At 38.6% G+C, this 25,940-nt stretch overlaps 3 protein-coding genes and 2 pseudogenes across 3 annotated transcripts; 3 read left to right on the forward strand and 2 right to left on the reverse strand.

The window, feature by feature from the left end:
* Positions 1-7,095: 7,095 nt before the first annotated feature.
* Positions 7,096-7,673, reverse strand: LOC147937682 (uncharacterized). Its single transcript, XM_087465216.1, has 2 exons — positions 7,287-7,673; positions 7,096-7,188 (listed from the first exon to the last, which is right to left on the reverse strand). The coding sequence occupies exons 1-2, from the start codon at positions 7,671-7,673 to the stop codon at positions 7,096-7,098; spliced, it is 480 nt and encodes a 159-aa protein (XP_087321342.1).
* A 3,287-nt stretch (positions 7,674-10,960) lies between these two features.
* Positions 10,961-13,818, forward strand: LOC147937683 (uncharacterized). Its single transcript, XM_087465217.1, has 2 exons — positions 10,961-13,459; positions 13,780-13,818. The coding sequence occupies exons 1-2, from the start codon at positions 10,961-10,963 to the stop codon at positions 13,816-13,818; spliced, it is 2,538 nt and encodes an 845-aa protein (XP_087321343.1).
* Positions 13,819-13,938: 120 nt separating this feature from the next.
* Positions 13,939-15,280, forward strand: LOC104710348 (allene oxide cyclase 3, chloroplastic). Its single transcript, XM_010426928.3, has 2 exons — positions 13,939-14,399; positions 14,600-15,280. Exons 1-2 carry the CDS (start codon positions 14,153-14,155, stop codon positions 15,127-15,129), a joined length of 777 nt encoding a protein of 258 aa, XP_010425230.2. The 5' UTR covers positions 13,939-14,152; the 3' UTR covers positions 15,130-15,280.
* Positions 15,281-17,577: 2,297 nt separating this feature from the next.
* On the forward strand, positions 17,578-23,495 carry LOC147937684 (uncharacterized; annotated as a pseudogene).
* A 466-nt stretch (positions 23,496-23,961) lies between these two features.
* LOC104714964 (uncharacterized) lies at positions 23,962-24,696 on the reverse strand (annotated as a pseudogene).
* Positions 24,697-25,940: the final 1,244 nt, after the last annotated feature.

The following is a 25,940-nucleotide window of genomic DNA, read 5'->3' on the forward strand; positions in this document are numbered from 1 at the left end:
GTTGAGTTTAAAAGGAGTAACATCAAATAAAATAACACCATACGTTATATCATATAAGAAGCTATTTCGGTCGGCTAGAGGTGGAAATGATGAGAACATTCTGGTACATTTGTGAAATGATACGAAGGAGTCTTCGCTCGTGCACAACGAGGACATCGAGGACGACCCACTCTACACTTCGTCTTCGGTGGTGATAATTTATGGACCGACATGACTAAAATTACATCACTAGATCTCCCATCTACATATGCGAGGGACCAGCTTTGAGAACTATAACAAGCACAAACGAAATCTCCATAAGCAAGTCCCTTTTTATTATTCGCCCATATTGCGTAAGGATTGTTGTTTTCAAGACATTTGGAGAAGAAGCAATAGTATTTTGAGTGCCGCATTAAACACCACAAGAGATCTTTGGACTTGTCAAGTCGCACGGTTGAAAGAAATTCCTTGGAGTAAACCGCATTCAAATCTTGTTTACCAGCAATTAACAAGTTCTTCAACGCATCCACACCTTCTTCACCCAAAAAAGCAGTAACTTTGACAAACAACTCGGATGGTATGTGAAACTCTGTATTGGATGCGACCTGAACATAATTAAGGGTGGTGTTATAAAGTGAATAAGTTAGATGATTGTTATTTGACATAGAAGGTTGCCATGAACTAAAACGAATCTTACTCTTAGAGCTTCTTCATGACGCTGAGTATTGGCCATCATCAACAACAAATTCTTTTGCTTCCTAACCGTGTATGTGGCGTGAAGAGGTTCATAACCTTTATATACGGTGACAATCTTAGTTAGGGCTACTTAAGTCCTCTCACCACTTTATGCCTCATAGTGTATCCATGTGGATACCAATTATTTCTAATAACGGAGTTATATTGTGCACCTCTGTTCCATGTATTTATCTTCGCAATAAATATGCACCTCTATTCCATGTATTTATCCCATGTGGATAGCCTGATGAGATCCAATCTAATGGAGTTATTGTGGGGAAATGTACTTTCTAGCATTGCTAGTAGGTAATCATGTTGCTAGCTGTACCATATTTCCCAACAGTTGAACACAAATAAAAGATGAAACCGGGCAGTTGGTTTGTAATTAGATGGGTTACGGTTGTGATGTGAAATTTGTGGGGCTACGACAGTAAGAGCACTGTCGTTTTCCTTGGATATCTCCATTTGGTAGGTGAGCTTTTTAAGATATGTAAACCAACTGAATTAAATTTGGCCACAACTTTAAACGTTTGAAAAGAAATTTGAACAATACTTATTTTTCACACAATATCCATGTGGATTACTTTGAATAGAACAATGGATGGTATTAAGGTTGTAACTTTATAATTATGCAGTTAATTACTACTTTTCATCATTTAAGCATTTGTATGTGGTTTCACTCTTTTTCTAGACATATGCAATATCCACATGAATGTCTACTACGTGGATTGCTTAGTAGTGATTCGCAACGCTGTCGTTTGTACCCATTGAACTAGCCCTCGTCGACAAGAACATGTGGATATCTAAAAATGTCAATATTCGTATGTTCACTATTTTGTGGATAGGAACCTTTGTGTTTATAAAACACCTACCCACAACTAATGTTTATATCCCTTTTACATTTCAAATACAGACAGAGTCACTCAGATATTAAAATGAGAAATCCGTGTGGTTAATACCATGTGGATAGATAATTTTCCGTTGTCTACAAACCTACTCACCAAAAAAATTGTAACTTTCCTTTTCATATCAGTCCACAAGAAAGCATCCACGTGGTTTCTTCGTAGTAGAAAGTAATATAATACGAGCACTGTCGTTTTCCTTGGAGATCTCCATTTGGTAGGCTAGCTTTTTAAGATATGTAAGCCAACTGAATTAAATTTTGCAAGAACTTTAATCGTGTGGACAGTATTTCGAACAATAATTTCTGGAACACAATATCCATGTGGATTACTTGGAATAAAATAAAGTTAGCTTTAAAAGGAGCATTTAAGGGTTCGCATATAGAGCACAACGAAAGGGGAAACATGGTTCCAACATACAACATCGTCACTGCTGGTACACATTTCACAAGAACCAGACATTACCCTTGGCTGCATAGTGCTTTGACACGGTGGAGTGACCGTGAACCAGAACCGGAGCCAATCCGCGAGTCTATTGTTCAACTTAATTTATAGGTTCGTTTTCTTACTTATACAAATCCAGATCTGCGAATCAGTATGTTATATAATAAAATTTTGATGTGGGTAATACTTGTGGATACATTTAAAGACACCTATGCCAAGAGATCTGCACATCCCAGCCCCTATACTTGCCAAAATAGTGAGTTTGGTATCTTAAGATGGTCCGATCGCGCTGAAAACTGGATACTCGCTGGTCGCGCGGGCAAAGTAGCTGCTTTGTCTCTGGAGACACTTTCGTCGGTCAGGTTGGATCGAGATCCCGAGTTTGTGAAATGGTCAAGGCCTTCGCATGTCTACTTTGATTTCTTTGGATGGTGTCTATACTAGAAGAATTTGTATGCTTTGTATGTGAATAGCTTGTTCCTTGCGTTTCAATGCCTTTAATTGAAAGAGGCAATCTAATTGGTTGGTACGGTTAAGAGTGTATAACCAGTTTCTGAACTATTATGGGTAATATTGAGTAGCTGCGCTGGAACTCTAGATTTGGATGTCTAATGGAACTTTAGGAGGAAGTACGGCTTTGGTCAAGCATACAAAATGGCAGACTCTTTGAGGTACCACATCTACATCATCGAACCTTAAAAAAAGCACGTACAAGAAGACTTGGCATTTTGAAGATTTCCCAGAGTGCTGGTCACAACACGACTCTCTTGATGAATACAATGGGGAGAGATGCATGGAGTGTATCTACTTTTACCTATCGAGAGATATAATGTACTTATCTTAAGTTATGGTATTCAGGGTGTATTTATGTGCAAGATTAAGCTGAAATTTCTGAATGTTGGATGGTATTAAGTTTGTAACTTTATAATTATGCAGTTAAGTCCTACTTATCATCATTTAAGCATCCGTATTTGGTTTCACTTTTTCCCAAGACATGCAATATCTAAAAATGTCAATATCCGCATGTTCATTATTTTGTTGATAGGAACCTTTTTCTTTATAACACACCTAGCCACAACTAATGTTTTCTATCCCATTTACGTTTCAAATAAGAACAGAGTCATTCAAATATTAAAATTTGTGTGGTTAATACCATGTGGATAGATAATTTCCCCACGTCTACACACATTCCCACCGAAAAAGGTAACTTTCCTATTCATAATAATCCACAACAAACCATCCACGTGGTTATTTTGTGGTAGAAAGTATTAGAGTAATGTGTATCCACGTGTTTACTTATTTGAGAACAATTGTAAGGTAAGATTCTTGACCAATTGACCAAAACATAAGAAGAAACCTTTCACCTTGTTTACATTTCGGTATGGCCGTGAATCTAATATTAGTCAACTATTAGCCAAAACTATACTCTAGTAGACACCTTTACAATTACGCAGTAAATTCCTATTTTCAATCAGCAAATCATTCGTCTGTGGTGAATGGTTATTTTAGATATATACCCAGGGGCGGACCCACGTTCATTAGAGGGGGTGCAAGTGCACCACATAAAAGTATAAAATGTTTAGTTTATGCATACTTATTAGTGATGTAAGTAGCCTAGTGGTCAATGATGCACCACATATTATTTGAGGTAAGGGGTTCAAATCCCCATCTGAACACTTTTGGGTTTTTTTTGCACCCCCTCAACAGATTTGCTGGATCCGCCACTGTATATACCATATATCCACATGGTCGTATATGGGTGGATGACGATTACGTGGATACAAATAGTAGTTACCAGCAACGCATTTGATCATCGAGTAGACATCTAAAATATCAATATCCATATGGTTGACATTTGTGGACAGAAACCTCAGAGGTTTCGTTTCGATATCTCTAAATTTATTGTATCGTTTTGATATCTCTAAATTCATTGAATCGTTTCGATATCTCTAAATTCATTGTATCGTTTGGATATCTCTAAATTCAATGAAACGTTTCCTTCTCTTCGATCATTGCACCTATAAATATCCTCTCAGTCTCCTCTCAATCAATTGCATCTTCTTTTTCGATCATTGCACCTATAAGCTGGCTACGGTTGTTTTCATTTTTAGACTCGAGCTATGGCTGGAGAGAGTTATGATATATCATAGTTTTTGTGGTTTTTAACCATGGTATAAGTGTGCTTTTTGAGTCTTTTGATTTGTTTTCTAGGTTGTTTTTGAGTCTTTATAGGTTTAGGTACTCATTGGCATGGATGGAACACAAAGGAGCTAAAAGAGGATGATTTGGAGCATAATCAAAGCATGAAGACTGATCAACGAAGCTGGGAGACAAGTTCAAGAGTATGCATCGACCGATGCAACCTCAGCATCGATCGATGCAGCTGCCACAAAGCCAATCAGATGTTTTCTCCACAAGCTTTAGAAGATTTAACAAAATTTGCCCAAGTTTCCATTATTTGCAATTAAGGTCCAAAACATGTTTTAGAGAATTTATAGGATTTTTATGGTCATTGTTTAGACCTAAGTTATTTTCTAGCAATTTTGATTTCAGCCACCTTATTGATTAAGAGCTTTTGGGAGAGACAGATCTGATTCATCTGTAGAGAGAAGATTCTTGAACTCCCTTCTTACTTCTTAATATCGATTGCTTATTATTTAGAGAAAGATGTCTTGTTCTTCATTAAACATGTTTGAGTAGTTTGCTTGTTAGGTTCAGGGTTTTTCATAGGGTTTTTATGGTTTATTAGATCTATATATTTAGGATTCATTATCTTCTGTGATCTTCATCTTAGGTTGTTCTTCATATTAATTCTTGATTGATCACCTAGAAAAATAAATTGATATGAGATATAATTGATTTTCCTGATTAAACCTTTTGATGAACAAAATTATTTCTTGCAAAGAGATTTGATTTAATAATTTTGTAAACAGTCTAAACTTGTTTTTAAAGCTGATTTTTAACCTTGAATTTTACAAAGAGATTTGGATTTTCTGGTTTTAAATTTAGATAATATTTGTAATGAGAGCTGATTTATTTTACAAGAGTGTTTAGAGTTCTAGGTCCAATTTTTAATTGCTTGAATCCTAATTTATTGATTGATTTAATATTCCATAAATTTCTGAGAATTTCCCTAGGCCTAGCTCTTTGATCCTTGAATTTACAACACTTTAATTCTGTTTTTGCATTGTTTTTAATTTAATATTTTAATTTAGCATAATTAAAGAGTAATAAGTCTATTGTGTGAACTAGAGTCTCTGTGAATTCGACCCCTAGAGTATTACAACTGCAAGGCTGTTAGTACCATTCGGGTATTACAATTTGAGCATATCAAGTTCCAGTAAACGTCCAAAACGCATGTCAGAATGGGAAGACGAAGCAATACAACCCATCAACATGGCTGGAGAGAGTTCCACTAAACGACCAAAACACAATTCAGATTTAGAGTGGGAAGAGGAAGCACTAGAGGCCATGAAAGGCGCGGTTACTCAGACAAGAGTCGTGGTTGAGGCGGAGACAATGGATCGCTTCAAAGCAATTTTTTATATGATGAATGATCATATGAAGAAGAAGGAAGAGGCTACCACCCTCGTGCATCAAGTCAAACTAATCGACGCTAAACTCTCCCAACTGAATCAAATCTTAGGTCAACAACTTGTCGACTTCGAGGTAGAGCACAAGAGGTTAGAGGAGATGAGAGAGGTTGCAGTGGGCGATGCCGAACAGTGTGTGGTTCCTCCTCCTACTGATTGGTGTAAACTTAATGTTCATATCGACGAACATTAATAGAAGTTGATACCTAAAGTAGGATCTCTCCTTTCCTAACACATTATGCACTTTAATTTCTATTTTTCATCAGTTGATACCTAATGTCTGGTTTCACTTTAATTTTATACATTACTATAATGTAGTTAATTCCTACTTTTCATCATTTAAGCATTCGTATGTGGTTTTATTTTTTCCCAAGACATTTGCAATATCCACATGGATGTTAAATACATGGATTTCTTAGATTTGATTCGCAACTCTATACCTATTGAACTTGCCTTTGTGGACCTGAACATGTGGATATCTAAAAATGTCAATATCCGCATGTTTACTTTTGTGTGGATAGGAACCTTTGTCTTTATAACACACTTAGCCACAACTAATGTTTTCTATCCCTTTTACGTTTCAAATAAGGGCAGAGTCATTCAAATATTAAAATCCGTGTGGTTAATACCCTGTGGATAGATAATTTTCCGTTGTTTACATACCTACCCACCCAAAAACTGTAACTTTCCTATTCATATCAATCCACAACAAACTATCCAAGTGGTTACTTCATAAGTCCCTCTCTGTTGTCTACACACAAACCCACCAAAAAAATGTAACTTTCCTATTCATATCAATCCACAACAAACCATCCACGTGGTAGAAAATATTAGAGTAATATGTATCCACGTGTTAAAGTATATTTTATATATTAGAGTATTAGATATTTGGATATATGCCATATATCCACATGGTCGTATATGGGTGGATGCCAATTACGTGGATACAAATGTAATTACCATCAACGCATTTGATCATCATTTAGACATCTAAAATATCAATATCCATATGGTTGATATTTTGTGGACAGAAACATCAGTTTTTTCTACACATCTACCCGCATATAATGTTACTTTCCTTTCCACATCAAACCACAACAAACTGACCACATGGTTACTTCCCATGCTGAAAGCAAAACATCATACAAAATCGTTCATCTCTATTACATTTTAATAGCGTTGTTTCCAATAGTCGTCAACTATTAGACAAAAAAATACCCATATCCACAAAAACAAGCAGCAATGGATACCTAATGTAATTACTAATATTAATAGTAATGTAAGCAATAATGTTCCCAATCACGTCCACAAAAAACAACACATCAGGACACACCCATGTAAATACTACCCGCTCCTAATCCAGTTAGCTTCACGCCAAACAGTACCCAAAATTAGTGTTCTCCGACACTACCATCCAACTATCTACTGTGCTACTGTCATCATTATGGCAACGGGTTCGAACAACTTGTTCGATTGTGTCCCGTCTCTTTGCACCTCCCACAATGATTCACTTTTGTTTTGACGACTCCATTTTTCTGCAAACAACATAACACAGCAAAATGAAACGGTTACGATATATCTTCTCACCAATACATAAAAAACTACACACATACAAGAAACTGGGTACACTTACACGAAACTCTCCAGCAGAAGGAATCCTACTCTCTTTTGGATGGCCACCTGGTCGTCGCGCCTTAGGAGGGTATAAAAACCGGTTCTTGATTTCAACAGGAATTTCACCATCACTCACTTCAGGATTAATTACCCCTTCATAAGTCCCTCTCCATGTTTCTGTCTTGTAACAGTCACCCACCAAAGTCCCATAAGCGATGCCTTGCGTATCCGCTGCTAGCAATGCATGCCCGCATGGTATTTTCAGTCTATCGTACTGCTTACAAGAACACTGCTTCATATCAAGCAACACATGGTGCTTTCCGTTAAGTAAACCCACTACTTCATAACTCCAACTAGAGATACTGCCAACTTTGCTACCACAAACACCAACCACGTTCTTCTGCATCTGTTTATCAACCTCCAGCGTAGTCAACCCTCTATGCTTTCTTGCGCCTCGCACTAAACCACCTACTTAACATCGCACGAATGTACTTAAGTAGTTCAACAATATGATAGGATCTCCCCTTTCCTAACACATTGTTCAGAGACTCTGCAATGTTGGAGGTCATCAAATTGTATCGGTTCCCTTGAAAATAAGCCCTTCTCCAATGAGCTGCTCCAATTTTATCCAGATAAGCGTCACAGTTGGCGTTTTTGGCTTTATTATGTTAATGCGAAGCCCTTTATTATGAGACTTCGCATTAACATTCCTGGCTAGATGTGCTATGCAAGCTCCATGATGTGACAACGGGAACACCCTCTTCTTTGCTGTGTATATTGAGCTGTTCCTATCTGAAATTATGGTCAAGCTCTTACTATCCGCAATGATTCGTTCTAACTTCTCAAAAAACCACGTCCAAGCGTCGTCGTTCTCACTGTTCACAATAGCAAAAGCAAGAGGAATAACCTGGAAATTAGCATCTTGTCCACTTGCTATCAAAAGGACTCCATTATAGTTCCCATTCAGATGAATCCCATCCACAACAATCACACGCCTTAGCTTCTTAAAACCTTCAATGGAAGCCCCAAAAGCCAAAAACATATACAGAAACCTTTCTTGCCATCTTCAACCACTTCAGTTTTAATATCGGTTACAGTACCTAGATTAGCTTCTTTTAAAACATGCAGAAAACAAGGAAGATCCTCGTAATACTCATCATTTGAACCAAATATGCCTCCAAAGCCTTCCCCTTCGCCCTCCAACATTTGTTGTACGACGCATCCACCCTAAATACTTCTAATACCATCTGCTGGAGATCCAAAGGAGCTGGACATTTAGTAGGATCATTGTACTTTGCTTTCTACACAGCTGCAATCACCCTCGATGTCGCTTTCTTTAGGTACTTGTTCCTCATCTCTATTGGGCATGTGTGTTCTAGATTAGCTTTTCTAATCACATAGTAGCCTGACTCCTTCATTTCACAAGCTAGTACCCTCCAGTCACACCTCTCCCCAGAACAACTAACTACAAACGACTCTTTCTTGGTCGTCGTCTGAGTGAAGTGAAACATGTTCTTGATGGCATATGTAGCTAAAGCTATCTGGCAATCCTCTTTGTTTGCAAACACATTACCCTTATATATACCTTTCCCATCTTGCTTAAAATCCATATCCGGTATTTCTTCCCTAACATACTCTGTGTCGTCAAACAAAGGAGGAATATCAAACTCCTCATCATCTATATCTTCTAGTTTGCGACCATCCACTGCAGGACCAGGGATCTGTCCACGATCGTGTGACCACATGGTTACATCAACATGGTCACCATCAACTTTTCCTACCTGTTCCAACCCACCACTTGTCCTCACTTTATTCTCCTCTTTTAAAGGAACAACTCCATTAACAAACACAGTGTGATCAAAGCAGGAGAAAGTGTTACACATAACCTCCACCACGTTTACCCGACCAAACTGATCGCCAGTGAAGTTCTCCCAAAACTCTTTATCAAAGCTTCTTGGGGTCACAACTACCTCTGTTACTACAAATTCTTCTTCCTCCTCTACATCTTCAAAACTATCTTCCAATCCTACAAATTCTTGCACAAAACCTAATTGTGTACTTGTCAACCCACGGCCAATTTCCACTTCCTCACCATTACTGCCCTTTAACTTTCCCTCAATTTTTGCCAACTCAGCCATATATTCTTCATCAACCTGGGTTGTCTCAAAAAACAATGCCTTCGAACCTGTTGTTGATGCTTCTCCTAAAAATCCTTCTTCACTACCGTTATCACTAAGTGCACACGACGACCCACAACTACGTTTTTTGCGACTTTCCTCTCTCTAATCGGAATCCTCAGCGTCGTCAGTCATTCCTCTCTTCTTGATCTTCTCAAATATTACAAACAAATTCAACCCACGGTTCTTCCTAAGCATCTCAATATAATATTCAAGACCTAAATTCGTTGTCATAACCACCGGAGGCGTCCTCACCCCCGTCGTCAATTCCATAAACGTTGGGATGCAGTAACTCAGATTTGCCTCTTTCTCCACCAAATCGAATTCCCCAACAACCAAATCTTCTAACTCTCCTAACCTTGTTGTTGCAGACAATAGAACAACACGCGACAAAAGTTTATTGTCAACTTTGAATCCCCAAACGCCGTCCTCAGAACAGCGCCAGCTCCTGGATATTACCACACAGAAACTATGATTTTCATCCTGCAATAAAAATCAAAGCTTAATATCACAGCCATCTACGAACGACATCCACAATTGAATTTTTATGCCCCTATCCATACAACACAAAACCTACCTACGCAGCCATGTCTCGTTCACAGGAACAAAAACCCTACCTTCCACTTTTGTTTCTTATCCACAAACAATCTTCCCATCTACTAAAACAATTGGCAACAACCAATCCAACTGTGGAGAATAAAGCAACATAAAGTATAGGTAAGTTTTAATGGGAAAAGGGTAAATTTCAACCCGTACTATTTCGAAAGTGTAAATTCCTAACCAGACAACATATCCGTGTGTTTTTCAACCTAAACCTTTACATAATTCAAATTTACTACCTAGACTTTGAATCGTTACCTGTATTCCTACATTGACTCAAATAGTGTTAGTCAATCGTTAAATGTTTTGATCAATTTGACACTGAAGCGATGATGTGTCAAGGTCATTGGGCTCGAAACCTTAAAACGACGTTGTTTGCAATGAAAGGTTAAAACGACGTGTTTTGAATTGGGAGAAAGATCTTAATTGTAAACGATACTGTTTCAAATGAAAGGTTAAAACGACGTGTTTTGAATTGGGGGAAAGATCTTAATTGCATACGACGTTGTTTTAAGGTTTCGAGCCCAATGAATTTGACACATCATTGCTTACGTGTCAAATTGATCAAAACATTTAGCAGTTGACTAACACTGTTTGAGTCAATGTAGGAATACATGTAATGATTCAAAGTCTAGGTAATAAATTTGAATTATGTAAGAGTTTAGGTTGAAAAACACACGGATCTGTTGTCTGTGTAGGAATTTACACTTTTGAAATAGTACGGGTTGAAATTTATTCTTTTCCCAAATTTTAAGTTACCACTTACCTTCTATTATTCTGAGGACAAAAATATAAAAGGAATATGGACATATAAACAGCAAACTTAATCGCACTCATATTTGTGGAGGGTGTCTTTGATAAGGATCTCAATCGCACTCATATTTGTCTTATTCCAAAGGTGGCCAAGCCAACTCGTATGGCAGAACTCCGTCCGATTAGTTTGTGTAATGTGGGTTATAAGATTATTTCAAAGTTATTGTGTCAGCGGCTTAAGAAGGTTTTACCTGGTCTTGTCTCCGAAACTCAATCAGCATTTGTTCCAGGTAGGTTGATCTCAGACAATATCCTTATTGCGCAAGAAATGTTCCATGGTTTACGTACAAATCCATCGTGTAAAGGGAAATTTATGGCTATAAAAACGGATATGAGTAAGGCATATGATCGGGTTGAGTGGGACTTTGTGGCAGCTTTGTTACAGAAAATGGGTTTTGCAGAGTCTTGGGTCTCATGGATAATGTTCTGTGTCTCCTCGGTAGAGTATAAAGTTTTAATCAATGGCCAGCCGAATGGTTTGATAGTCCCGCACAGGGGATTACGACAGGGGGATCCTTTATCCCCTTATTTGTTCATTTTATGTACAGAGGTTCTAATTGCAAATATACGGAAAGCAGAGAGGCATAAGCTGATTACCGGGATAAAGGTGGCCAACAAATGCCCACCCATATTGCATTTGTTGTTTGCTGATGATAGTTTATTTTTCTGTAAGGCGGACAGAGATCAATGCCGGGCTATTCTAGATATCTTGCACCAGTATGAATCTGTTTCGGGACAACAAATAAATTTTTCAAAGTCGTCGGTCCAGTTTGGTCATAAGATCGAGGATCAGACAAAGGCAGAGCTGCAGGCTGTCCTCGGGATCACAACTTTGGGTGGTATGGGGTCATACTTAGGATTACCTGAAAGTTTGGGTGGGGCTAAGACCAAGGTTTTCTCTTTCGTCGGAGAACAGATTCAGAGTCGGACAAATGGTTGGACAGCAAATTTGCTTTCCAAAGGAGGAAGAGAGGTGATGATCAAATCTGTTGCTACTGTTGTTCCCACGTTTGTGATGTCATGTTTTCGGTTACCGAAAACAATTACGTCCAAACTTACCAGTGCAGTTGCAAATTTTTGGTGGAGTACAAATGGGCAGTCGGGGGGTATGCATTGGCTAGCATGGGAGAAATTGTGTGTTAGTAAACAATTGGGTGGCCTTGGATTTAGAAATGTGGACGACTTTAACTCGGCATTATTGGCTAAGCAACTGTGGCGTCTGATTGATGTTCCGGACTCACTGTTTGCCAGGGTTTTTAAGAGTAGATATTATAGGAATACGCATCCTATGGACCCAATTAGGTCATACTCTCCCTCCTACGGCTGGAGGAGTATATGTTCAGCTCGCTTTCTGGTTAATAAAGGACTTATTAAACGGGTTGGCTCTGGGGACACCATTTCTGTATGGTCTGACCCTTGGGTACCAGCTCAATTCCCGAGACCAGCTTTAAGCAAGGGCCTGGTAAAGGACCCTTCTCTTCAAATGAATCAGTTAATTGATCGACAGACAAATACTTGGCGTATGAATATGCTTAACGAGCATTTTGATCCACTTGATGTTGCATTGATAGGGGCTATACCTTTGGGTAGGGACCAGAAGAATGATCCCTTCGGTTGGCATTTCACGAAAACAGGGTTGTATACAGTTAAATCAGGCTATCATGCTGCACGGCATGAGGTACTGGGGACCTTTGCGGCAACTGGTTCTGGCCCGGAAATAACCATTCTCCTTTCTAGTGTATGGCAGGTCCGATGCCCTCCTAAAATTCAACACTTTATGTGGCAAGTTTTATCTGGATGCATTTCGGTTTCGGCAAATTTGGGGCGACAGGGTATTGCTTGTGATCTTGTTTGTGTACGGTGTGGGGCGGATGCGGAAACAATAAACCATGCACTTTTTGTGTGTCCTCCGGCCCGTCAGGTTTGGGCTCTTGCACATGTACCGGTGGGGTCTCTTGGCTTCCCAACGGCTTCAGTGTATGCGAATGTTGACCACTTCTTAGGGAAACAGAATCCAGGGGCTCAGGTCGTAGCTTTCCCTTGGATTATGTGGTATATTTGGAAAGCAAGGAATGCACGCGTTTATGAGAATATTATGGAGCGGCCGGAGGATATTGTTAGGATAGCAGAGGGCGAAGCTTTTGCGTGGCAGCAGGCTCAGGTAGAGGTTGATCCAGAGACCCTTCCTTCTAACCCTGTTATTCCAAGGATCCCGGTGAGGGGGGCCTTTGCTCCTCTCCCAACGGTTTTTTCAGGATATCGCTGTTTCATAGATGGATCGTGGAAGGCTGGTGATCCGTTTGCCGGGACTGGATGGTGCTGTACTTCTTTCCAGGATACATTGCCGTTGTTGGGAGCCAAGAATTTTAGGCGAAGTTTGTCTCCTTTACATGCTGAAGTTGAAGCTTTCCTTTGGGCGATGCGCTGTATGATAGGTCACGATCTAAGAGAGGTGGCGTTCTACACAGACTGTTCAGACTTGGTGAAGATGGTGTCTTCTCCTTCCGACTGGCCAGCGTTCTCGGCATACCTCAACGACATCAGGATTGATAGGGAGGAATTTTCTTCTTTTTCTTTATCCTTAGTTTCTAGAAATGCTAATGTAAGTGCGGATTCTTTGGCACGCCAAGCGCGTACATCTCCGCATCATGTTCTGTTTGTAAACAATTTCCCACCCAATTGGCTCGTTTGAGCTGATCTACTGTTGACAAAAAAAAAAAAAAAAAAAAACAGCAAACTTGAGAAAGTATAGGAAATTGGAAAAGTAGGTTTTTGTGAAAGAAGTCTCCACCAAAATGGGTGTGGGTGCTAATTTTCCTAATATTTTATACTTTCGTAAACTCCATGTTACGCACAAAGAACGTCAAAATCAATTTGATTAGTGATCATAGAACTATTTGAAAGTATCTTATGTGTACACAGAAATATGACACAACCGACCACCTTATATACCTTCACTAAAACATGCTGATCGATAAGAGTTTGATCTTTTGACTATTTATTTAGTATATTCCCATTACTTTGAGATCTCGTTCGTACTCAACTAAATAAACACATAAAAAATTGCTGGCTTACGCTTTTAGACCATCGAAACAGAGTGGGAAACTTCACAAAGCATCTTTCGTTAGAAATACATTTTTCAAATATACGCACGTGCAACTTCACCATCGTCACATATAAATACGCACATACACATGCGTAGACTCACATAATCACATTAATCAACTCAACAACCATAACACCAAAGCCTCAAAAGTCAATCAAATCAAAGTTTCCAAAAATCTTCTCTTGATCAATGGCTTATTCTGCTGCTACGTCTCTCGAATCGATCTCTATGACAAATCTCAACAATCTCTCCCGTAACAACCATCACTTTATTAATCGCAGCTCTCTTCTGGGTTTCTCCAGATCTTTCCAAAACCTTGGAATCTCATCTAACGGTCCAGATTTCTTCACCCGATCGAGATCTACTACCAAGAACCTCAACGTTACTCGAGCTTTCTTCTGGAACTGGGGCAAGAAGACTGAAATCCCCAGACCAAGTAAGTTTACAGATCCTTTTTTTTTTTTTTTGTCTTTTTAGTATAAAGGACTGGCCTTTAAACTCAAAATCAAATACCCAATTCAAAAATTAACTTTATTATTCTGAAAATTCGTAAATTTCGAGAAATCAAGATCAAATTTTCTAGTAAATAAGCTCAAAATCAAACACCCAATTCATAAATTCGAGTTCTTGATGCAGGCAAGATCCAAGAACTGAACGTGCACGAGCTAAACGAAGGAGATAGAAACAGTCCAGCAGTTCTAAAACTCGGCAAGAAACCAACTGAGCTCTGTCTCGGCGATCTTGTACCATTCACAAACAAACTCTACATAGGCGATCTCAAGAAACGCGTGGGGATCACGGCAGGTCTCTGCGTTTTGATTCAACACGTTCCTGAAAAGAGCGGCGACAGATTCGAAGCGTCTTACAGCTTCTACTTCGGTGACTATGGCCACTTGTCCGTACAAGGACCGTACTTGACTTACGAGGACACGTTCCTAGCCGTCACTGGTGGCTCCGGAATCTTTGAAGGTGCGTATGGACAAGTTAAGCTTCAACAGCTTGTGTACCCTACGAAACTGTTCTACACTTTTTACCTTAAAGGGTTGGCTAATGATTTGCCTTTGGAGCTTACCGGAACGGCCCTTACGCCGTCGAAGGATGTGAAACCGTCGCCGGAAGCTAAGGCGACGGAGCCAGGAGCAACTATAAGTAACTTTACTAATTAATTCAGTTAGTTACGCGTTTTTGTCGTGGCTGTTTGATTATTGTTTTTTTTTTTTTTTTTTTTTTAATAAGGTTTGGTTTATAATCGAATCTTTTGATGAGTTGTACGAGTTTAGTTAATGTTGTGTTGAGGGAATAAATTAAAATTTTAGACGTGACCTTTTGTACTTTACTTAAGACTGGTGTTCTAGTCGTCTTCAACGTGGAATGGAACTAGTTCTTTTTTGGTCTTTTTTTTGGGTTATAATGAAAACTGGTTTCAGATTGAACGTTTTACATCTAAATATAATTATGATATTTTTACCATTATTCTAAATAATCTACTTTTAAACTTCAAATGTATAAAAAATAAATTGATTTCTGGTATTTATCCTTTTTTATATATATTTATATGTTTCAAAATAATTTCACCTGAAACAAAGTTATGTATTCATGCCAAAACTAAAACTGAAAAACAAAAACAATATTTAATTAAAAACTTTAATAAAAAAGAATTAAATATTAATATGGATTTGCGATGTGATTAACCAAATAATAATATAAATAAATCTTATGGATCGACGCTAAAAATATACAGACTACTAAATAAGGAATAGATCTTACAGTTTAAATTGCTACTAATAGATTTAGATTTTAGACAATTATGGTAGAGGAGTTAATGCTAGTAACGAGATACTTTTTTGTTTGTTTATAATTTCTTGGTGTTAATTGCATCAATGCTTTTATCCTATTTGTTGTTGTCAATAAAATTTGAAACTAAAATAAGTATTATAAAAAACGTCATATTTTGCACTCGTAAAAATAGTGCAGGAAGACGCTTTTTTACCATTTTCTTACAAAATTATATCATGAAAATGTTCCATAGAAAATCGACAATAGTAGATATATTCATAGAAAAAATTTTCTGATAAAATTTAGTAAGAAAATTCGTAAAAAAGAGATGATTTTACTAATTTCCTGCTAAATTATTTGGGAACTAACTCTCTACCATTTTCCTACCAAAAACTTTCATTCCATTTTCCGACTAAATAAATTTTACTAGTTTCCTACCAAAATTTTCATTCCATTTTTTCTACCGTTCAGAATCGACGGGTAACCAGGTGATCGAAGTTGAGGAAACTGTTTAAGGAAGAGCTTGTTGCATTCCATGAGATATTTGATTTGAACGCCTTTCTGGAATTCACGTTCCTTCAATGTTTTAATCTCTTTTTGTAACTTAGGAATCATCTGCTGTAGATTTGAAGTAGAAGACGAACATCCTTCATCTAAAAATTTACCAAACCCATAGCGGCCGCTTCTAACCTTGGGAAAAACCTGTTAATGTGAAATTAAAACCAAAGCATCACTATTGTATGAAGATATTGGAAGCAAAACATAAACCATTAGCAACATGAAACTAAAATTTACTTACTTCAAGCATGATAAAGTTAATCTCCTCTTGCGTGGAAGCTTGACTGAACAAAGTCATCTCCTTCATTTTGACGTTGTGAATTTGTGAGCTCCAGCTTACTCTGAGCCGTCTCGAAAATCTGTTTTGTCTCCATGTCGTTAATTGTACGTGTCTTTTTGTTTAAGTGAGTTTCTTTCATGAAGTGAATCATATTAGGCTCTTTTCCGAATTCAATTTTCTAATCCGTGTCAAACAAAACCAGAAATACTAAGCAATAGAAAACATAAAGTGAATCTTGTTACGATGTGAAACCATAAAAGCAAAGTATAAACCATAAGTAAGACCATGTTAAGACCATGTCAAACAAAACAAGAAATTAGAAAAATCAAACAAATTCATGATTTATGCTTTGCTTTTTAAATAAATCAGAGAAATAAAAGAAAACCGGTTTTGTTTTATTTCTTTAATTTCTAGTTATGTTTGACATGGGTCCATGATTTATAATTTATCTAGTTTTATGATAGTCAATTTAAACAAGGGTATATGCAAAGACTACGTCATAATTAACACACAACAAGACACTGTTGACTCTCTACTCTACCTATATTTATCCCCTTTTTACCTTTACTACGCATGCATGTACAGATAACAGTTTTTTCCGCAATAGATTATAGTTGTCAGAAGATTTAAGTTGTTGGTTATTAGATTTTTTGGGGATTGTGTTGTCATAGCTGGCGTAATCTTCAAATAAAGACCAATAAAGATTACCTTCAGTTCGGAAAGGCCAATCGACGTTTACCAGTGTTATATACCATTGGGATCTAGGTCTTTAAACCTAAAAAGTAAAGAAAATCCATTCATATATTTAGCATCGTAAACCGCCAATTCTAGGAGCATACTGTTGGAAAATATTCATATCCATCAGAAGCGTTTTTCTGGTAAGCGAAACCTCCTAATTTAACGGCTGCGTGTTTTATTCGAATGATGGCCATCAAATTCATTATGTCTAAAACGCGTTTATGATTATATTTCGTTAATTTTTTTTTTTTTTTTTGGTTAGATGGAACCAGTTGAGTTACCAGATCCATTGATTGCAGAAGGAGAAGAACCTCTCGGCGAGAGGGCTAATGTGTACTTCAAGTTCAAAACACTAATGGCTATCATAGATGCGCTGGATCAGAGCGAGATTTAGACAATCAGCAAATCCCCGCTTGGTTCTCTTTTTGATTTTCTGAAAAGATCCAGTTGGTCGGCGACTTTTGGATTGTTTTTACTGGGTAGACAGCTGTTGGTGTCAAAATCAAACGAGATCTGTGTTGTTTTCGAGAGCACGCCTATTCGCTTCTCCCTTTGTGAATTCAAACTAGTAACCGACGTTGCGGTAAGTTCCCGGCTGTTTAGAAGAAAAAGAAAAGAGGGACAGCTGGTAAACAAATCTCATTTTACAACACCCTTTTTGGACTCGAGGATGATGTCACAGTGGACAGGGTTATAAACATGCTGAAGAAGAAAACAGTTATGGAGAAGTGTATGAGGCTTTGTTTTGCCTAGCTGGCTCTCGTTGATGACTTTTTGCTGCCTACATCTCATCATCCAAAGATCGTTAAGGAACATGCTGAAATGTCTGAGAACCTGGAGGCATTTACTTCATATCCTTGGGGGAGGAAGTCGTTTGAGATGATGATGACATCGATCAAAGAGAGAGATCTACCCCAGCTTGCCAGGATGTGTGTTTATGTTCAGGGTCTATTATATGCTCTCCAGTTGGTGGTTTTGCAAGCGGCCCCTGCTATTCAAGAAGAGCCTGTTTTAGAGAATTCTTTGTGTTCTGGTTCAGAGGAGGAAGATGAAGTACCGCATCGGCAGTCTGTTCCTTTTATGCTTGGCAACACCAAAGAAATTGATGCGAGATGCGTGGTTAGAGTATGACATCGTTACTAAAAACCTATTCTTGACTCAAGCTGGCGGCACGGCTGTTACTGATGATGTCATAGCCGACGTAAGTTTCTAAACAACACGTTTCTTGATATCGTGTTACCTATCGCCTTACCCCATTATTTTTGTGGCCAAGGGTTGGTTATGTCTATTCCAAAATAACCCGCTAATAGTATTGGAAATAACACATTTAGGCACAAACGTCACCTCAAATGGATGGTAAGGAATATACTGTTGAAAGCGTGCAAGAGGGGGTTTTAGGTGGGCACCAATTGGGGGTCCAGAAGACAAAACGTCTTAGGACAATGTCGACAAGACTGGACATGCGCTATCATTTTGACAAAAATACCAAGTACCTGGTAGGGCATCCATCGCCTCTTTCGCTTGAGGCCGTTACCATGTCGGACCCAAAGGAGCGTTTCCAAAATTCCATGAAGAAGCTGAATGCGAAAAAGTTGGGCGTCAATCTTTTGCGCTTTGCTTTCCACTTTTCTTTCAATTTTAATTTTTCTTATATATGTTCATTGTAGTGACCCGCACTACGTGGTACGGGCCAGAGGGACGTGGAAGGAAAGTGATGAGATCATGGCCAACCCAACCCAACCACATGAACCAGACAAAGTCAAGGAGGAGCTTGTAGCCGAGGAGCAACTTGTAGCCGAGGAACAACTTGTATCAGAGGAAGTATTGATCATTCCGGCGGGTCCTTTCACAAGATCAAGATCAAAGAAGTTCAATCAAGCAATCAATGGACTACTTATAGAGCTGGACAAGAAGCAAGAAGACGTGGCTCAAACATCTTTTATGATGATCATAACTCAGGATGTTTGGTAAATGGATAAGTATTGCTTTTGCACTCTTTTTCCCTTGTCAAGTTTTGTCCCATTGGGTTTTCTTGACAAGATTTTTAATGAGACCTAAGTAACACTTTCAAGCCCCCTTTATCATCCCATTTTGTGGCCCAAGGCCCACCTATGTCTTGGCCCATTTTCTATATTTTTTATTCAAATTTTGCATTTATTGCTTTTGTATTTTCCAAGACACTTTGCATGATCTTGCATGAGTGTGGACTTGTACATGTTCTTGCATGATTTTGGACTTGTGCATGCTCTTACATGTATTTCTTCTCTCCCCTCTTCTTCTTCATCCCCCCTCTCCTATATAAACTCTTTGTAGTTCTCTTTTGCAATTCATCAAACATTTTAATCAAAAACTTCTTTTCTACTTGTTTGATCTGAGGAGTGTGTACTATCTTCTCAACTTGTTTACTTCTTAGTGTGTCATATCTAAGTTGTATTCAAGCCTGTAGTCTAAGAGATTTTCATCTCTCTTGAAAGTACAATTCGTTCCCCTTTTCAATCCGCTGCACCCATTCCCTTCACCTTCATCGCCTTTCATCTATCAATTCCACTGCATCACCAAAGTTCAATCTATTGTTCATCATCATTTCGTCCATTCCACTCCAAAATTTAGCAAAGTGTGTCTTTGGGCATAGATCCTCATCCAGGAGTCTATCAGAAGGACAAACCAAACTGAAGAGAAGTATTGAGGGATGTCTGAAGGATTAGCAATCGACCGGCAGTCGATCAGTAGATCGATCAGCAACCCGACTAGGAAATCGACCAGTAGATCGTATGGACGGATAGACCATCGTACCAGGGACCGCCAAACTGGACGTTGTCTGAGTCAATAATGCATGCTAGGGGGGAAGAAACCCACTAAATTCCATATTTTAAGAGGGTGGTGTGACTTAGTGGGAGGGAACCCACTAAGTTATTAAAATATTAAAAAAATTAACACTAAGTGGAAGTTTCCACCAAGAAATATTTTATTCCACAAATAAGAGAAGTGGAAGGGAATATTCTTTTTGTTGGGCGCCACTTGTGACTTGGAGAAGCAGGAAGGCGACACCTCACCCCTAGAGGTGTCACCACAAAAATTCCAAGTGTTCGCCTGAGTGAATGTCATTGCGACACCTCACCCCTGCGTGTGACATGAAGAAATCGCCCAAACTTCCTATAAATATCACCACTTCTTCTTATTTTGGAGAAGAGAGAAAGAGAAAGAACGCCCAAAGGCTGGTGAGAGAGAGAGAGAGAGAGTTGTGAAGAAATCCGCTAAGTTCAAGAAGCTTTGTCGATCAGTTGCTGCATCCACGAAGTTGTGTTAAAGCTAGCAAGGACTCAACCGGTTTTTTCTTGAGATCTTTGACATTCTGTGAGTTCAGGAAGCATTGATCTGATTTAGTTCGATGTCAACAACTTGTTCTAGTTCTCAGGTTGGATATGCATTTTCTTGAATTTCTTGTTAGATTTTCTTGATTTAATGCATCTAAAGTTGGTTGCAAAGTGTGGGATGTGCTCCATGGTAGATCATGTCATTATCGCCGATCTGTACATTTTGATCTATTGCATGTGAGGTTAAGATTTTATATTTAATGTTTTATGTGTCCTCCAAAACCTTAAAACTTAAGTATCAATGGATCGGATGGTCTTAGTGTGTGGCGTTTGTGACAGGAGGTCCGACTAGCCATAAGCACACTAAGACAGGGATATGGCTGACCTTCGTAGTACTTTCATCTTGACATGCAGCTAGACTTATGTCTTGTGTTGCATGTTGACACGAAGAGCTCGGAGAGACTTGGTTAGCTACCTTGGTTGATGCTGTCTACACGACGGTGTAGCTCAAGTGATGTTTCGGTTGCATGCTTTAGTGGTTGCAATGCGGGTGTTCACAGCTGTAGTGTAGCAAGAGGCAGCATATCAGGGCCCTAGTAATCTCGTTTAAAAATTTATCCTTTATTCAAGTTTGCATGTCGCATTGATTGCTTGCTTATGGTTACTGCTTGGCTTATACCTTCCGCATGATTTCTCTGATGATTGGTGTTGTGTATTTGATTGATTCCTAGTATTTTGGGGTTGGGATGAATATCTAATCTTCTGCAGGGACCTCTGTGACTCACTAAGTAATCTTAGATTACTTATGATAATATTTTGTCCTGCAGGTAACCGTTAGAGGAAAGCTAGTGGGCGTGTTGGACGATAGAATCCCGGTGTTGTTTTTGTGCCTTTGTGTAAAGAAAAGAAAAGTATGTTTAATATGTCCAAATGTATAATATTTTTTGCTCTAGGCCTGACCACAACTTTATAAGTCTTTTCGATAACTTTGTGAAATATTTTTACTTAATGAATGAAATCGGTTTTATCTATTAGTGAGTACGAGTAATGGCTGATAATGGCTTAGTTAGAGTCGGCTCAACACTTGGGCATCATGAGGGTTGGCAAGCCTCATGTCTAAAGTGGAGGGAATAGCACCGATGGACTGGCCAAGGGTCTAAATCTGTTTTAGAACCTCGGCCGGATCGTTGGTGACTATTTCCAAGTAACTTCCCATGGCCATTCTAGGCGTACCCGGCCATAGGACGGTTTGGGGACGTTACATTCATGGTATCCCAAAAACTTATTCTTGTCTTTGAATATAACATTGCGAGTTCAATCTGTCTTGGTGGCAACTTTTATATTGGGAGCAAAGAAATAGCAGAGTTAATTGATAGGAAGAAACCGATGGTATCGAAGGTAAAAGTTAATTGATTTGGTGGTTTATTTGAGCTTGTATTAGAAGCAACTTAATCGGTAAGTGTCTTATCGGACTAATATTTTGAATAGCAGATAATGGATGGCCTCATTAAGTTCAGCAAACATCTTTTGAGGGCTGATGAGGTAGACGGTGCGAAGCTTCTTGTGGACGTGCTTGACTCAAAGTTTGTATCCCAATTGTCAGTTTAGCAAGTGTAAAAATCCGGCAAATTTCACATTTGCAAAATCCTTACTTGAGGCGGTTGTTGACCAGGGGGTTCTGAGCGTGTGGAGCTATTTGCTCAAGCTGATTATCTTTACATGACATTCAACTTTGGCAAAACGCATTGGGTTGCATTGTGTGTTGATCTCCTCAGCCAGAAAATCATTGTCCTTGATTCAAACATCCATATCCGGAACGATACAACTATCATTGCAGAAATCCAGCCGTTAGCGGTAATGCTTCATCTCCTATTCAAACAGGCCAAATTGGATTCCAGTATGGCGCATGTACCTGTGACCTCAGGCCAACTCACCTCATGACGCCGGGATCTTCTCCGTGTTTTTCATCCATTCACATGCTGTAGGCGGAATGGAAGAATGTGTTGCATTTGATGTTGGGGACTTGAATACCGAGATCAAAAAACTTGTGTCTGCAATAATATTATTCGGCATCGACTAGTGAAGATTTACCCGTTTGAGTTATCATTGATTAGTATCAGACTTGTGTAATGTTTTTTCTTTCGTTATTCCCTCCCAGTTCGGATATGTGAGTTTGTTAAGTAACATCTTATGAAGCAACTAAAATGTTAACACTGGTTGGAAGTTTTATATTTGTTACGTGTCTTACTTATAGCAGTCATAATTATACGTTAAGTAAGCTTCATTTCATGAGTTTCTGTTTATTATGAACATATAATTTTGATAACATTTTGATCATTATGATAACATTTTGATAATCCTGATAACAGTTTGATCATAATGAACAGATAATTTTCAGACTGTACACAAAATCTGGTCTGTTCACTTTCTACCCATTGATAATACTCTTAACATGTTATACTCTGTTCATATTGATAATATTCTGGACATTCTTAACAGATAATAGTAATAGTAGAGACTGAATCTGTTAACTCAACACATGAAGGTTTGGTCCTTGCCTATTTTAAGGCCTTGTTCTGTTCAGTTAAAGTCTTACTTCAAAGCATCCATAACTGTACGTATACGCCTTTGATAACACTCTTAACATGTAATATTCTGATCATATTGATAACATTCTGTTCATTCTTAACAGATAGTATTAATATTAGAGACTGAATCTGTTAACTCACCACTTAACTGTCTGATCATCTTGAATGTTTGGTCCTTCCCTATTTTAAGGCCTGGCCTTGGATCCGTTCAGTTAAACACATACCATTCTACCGCCTTGAACATGTGCTTTAACATTTTTAACAATCTTAACAAATAACTTTCATGTTAGAGACTCAATTTCTTTACTTAAACACCTATCATATTTCTTTGAATGTACCAAAACTGGGTGGCCGTGAGCCACCGGTTTCGTAATTAAACATGCATATATTTAAGTTAAATGGTCATTACATTGTGTTCTCCACATCTGGATAAGGCTCCCCTCTTCTTGATAATTACACATTTGCAGTTTTAGATTTAGGTTATGTACATTGAAAATTTTCTAACGATGGCCGACTTCCTACTGAAGCATAGTAGATACCTTTTTGCAGCAAGATTTTGCCTGTTAACATCGGGAAAAGAAATCTTCTGCTCACCGTTTACTTTGTAGTAGTTGGACCATGGATTTTACATCATGCTTCACCGCCAAAAAACAGTTCCCTTTTATTGATCTTACAGCTCCTGCAAATCCCGTTTATATATATTATAGCAACCTTATAGCACTTTAAAGAGACATATTTTGGAATTTATAATAAGTTTACCGGTATTGGACCGCGACACGTTGCACGGTTGTGCCCTAGTGAACAGCAGCTTGTGCAACGTTTCCGTGAAGTCCGCTGCATATTTGCAAGGTTCCACATTAAATAGGTAAGATTTTTGTTATTTGATTAAAGAAAGTAATATATGTTTACTTACCTTAAACTCGCCCTTTGAAAATATACGTGATTTGCGTAGGCGTCCAGTGGTCTTCGAACAAAAGGTGGAGCAAGCTTCCCTCCTCCCACATCGCTTGGTGAAGGGGTTAGGTTAGCAACATCCGGGAATGGCATGATCAAGCCTTGGTATGACAATCGCAGATTTGGGACAGTGTGCTTAACACACACCAAGGTATCAACTCTGACCCCTTCTTGAATAGCTGCAACTATTGCATGTCTACAGGGGATTATTAGTAGTTGAAACTCTCGGCAAGTGCATGTCCTGTCCCACAAATGGACTGCGAAACCTGAATCGTCTTTACCCCTGACCTCATATATGCCATCGCATATTTTGTACACCTTATAGCCTGCTCCCTTTTCAAAATTTTCCATTACCATTTCATTAACTTTTGGTGGCAATATGTTTTCCTCCAATTGGGCTGCTTCGCGGCGGAGGGCAAACCAAGTAACTAACATTGACCGGATGGTCTCAAGGATCGATATAACTGGGTAATCGCGCACCATTGTCAAGACATTGTTTAATGACTCTGCGATGTTGCTTGTCATAACGTTGAAATGATCCCCAACGAAATGAGATCTTGTCCAATGCTCTAAACCAATACCCGTTAGGTAGTCTGCACATTTGCTGTTCATTGTGTTGATCTTCGCAAAGAGTTTGTTGAAATCAATTAGTCGGTAAGATCTTGCTGTGCTTGAAACCAATGATCCCAGAGCCTCAAATTTGAAAATCGCTTTGATGTTCCTCTTTAGATGGACGACGCACGCCGCATGTGAGGAAATGGGATACAGCTGTAAACATATCAAAGCAATAATATGTTATCCAGTAAAAATATTAGACGCTAACATGATAACTAAAAACAGTAGTATCGGCACATGTTACAACGTATTTGATAAGTCTAATTCATGAAATGACTTGCTACCAAATGGGATTAACTTCAACTATTGGACCGGATATTGTGAAATTGTGATAACATAAGCATTAACTATACAGTTGTGAAAAAAATAAACACTAACAGATACCTTAATGGTAGATAAGAAGTAGCAAAACTGATGGTACCTGACGTATACTTGCGTAGATAGAAGAGTGCATGTCCGACACAAATACGAGGTCTGCTTAGTCTGGCACAACCTCCTTCAGCTTGCATAAGAACCACATCCAAGCGTCATCGTTTTCACTGTTCACACTCGTGAAGGCAAGGGGAAACACCTGCAAGTTTGCATCTTGGGCGCTTGCAGCAATGAGACATCCTCCATATCGGCCTCGTAGGTGAGTACCATCTATGACAATTACCTTTCCTATGTACGCGTATCCTTGGATTGATGTGTGGAGTGACAAAAACATATATTTAAACCGATCAACCCCATTGCTATCCAATTCCGTTACCAGGGCTACATTTGAGTTTGGATTTGTTTCTAAGAGCAGCTTGTGTTAGAGTTTTGATTTGAACAGAGTAAGAAAGCAAGAGAAAAAACAGAGTATGAATATATCACAATCTTGTATCGATTGTGATAAGAAACTCAGTATAAGAAAGAACTTTTTATTGATCTCCAACTGTGATTTTACATCCATAATACAATAGGTTTATATACGTAGCAAACGGACACAACAAGTGAATCGTTGTGTCTTGTGGTTCTATAACTAAACATCACACCTCAATCAGTCACGACTCTTAATAAATAAACTTAACTTAGACATAAACTCAATTAACGATCAACACTCCCCCTTAATTGAGTTTCAGTCTCAGTCCAAGCTTTCTCCTTCATTATGCAATCCTTGTGACGTTGAGTGT

Source organism: Camelina sativa, chromosome 9, assembly GCF_030686135.1.
Source record: "Camelina sativa cultivar CO46 ecotype springtype chromosome 9, ASM3068613v1".
NCBI lineage: Eukaryota > Viridiplantae > Streptophyta > Magnoliopsida > Brassicales > Brassicaceae > Camelina > Camelina sativa.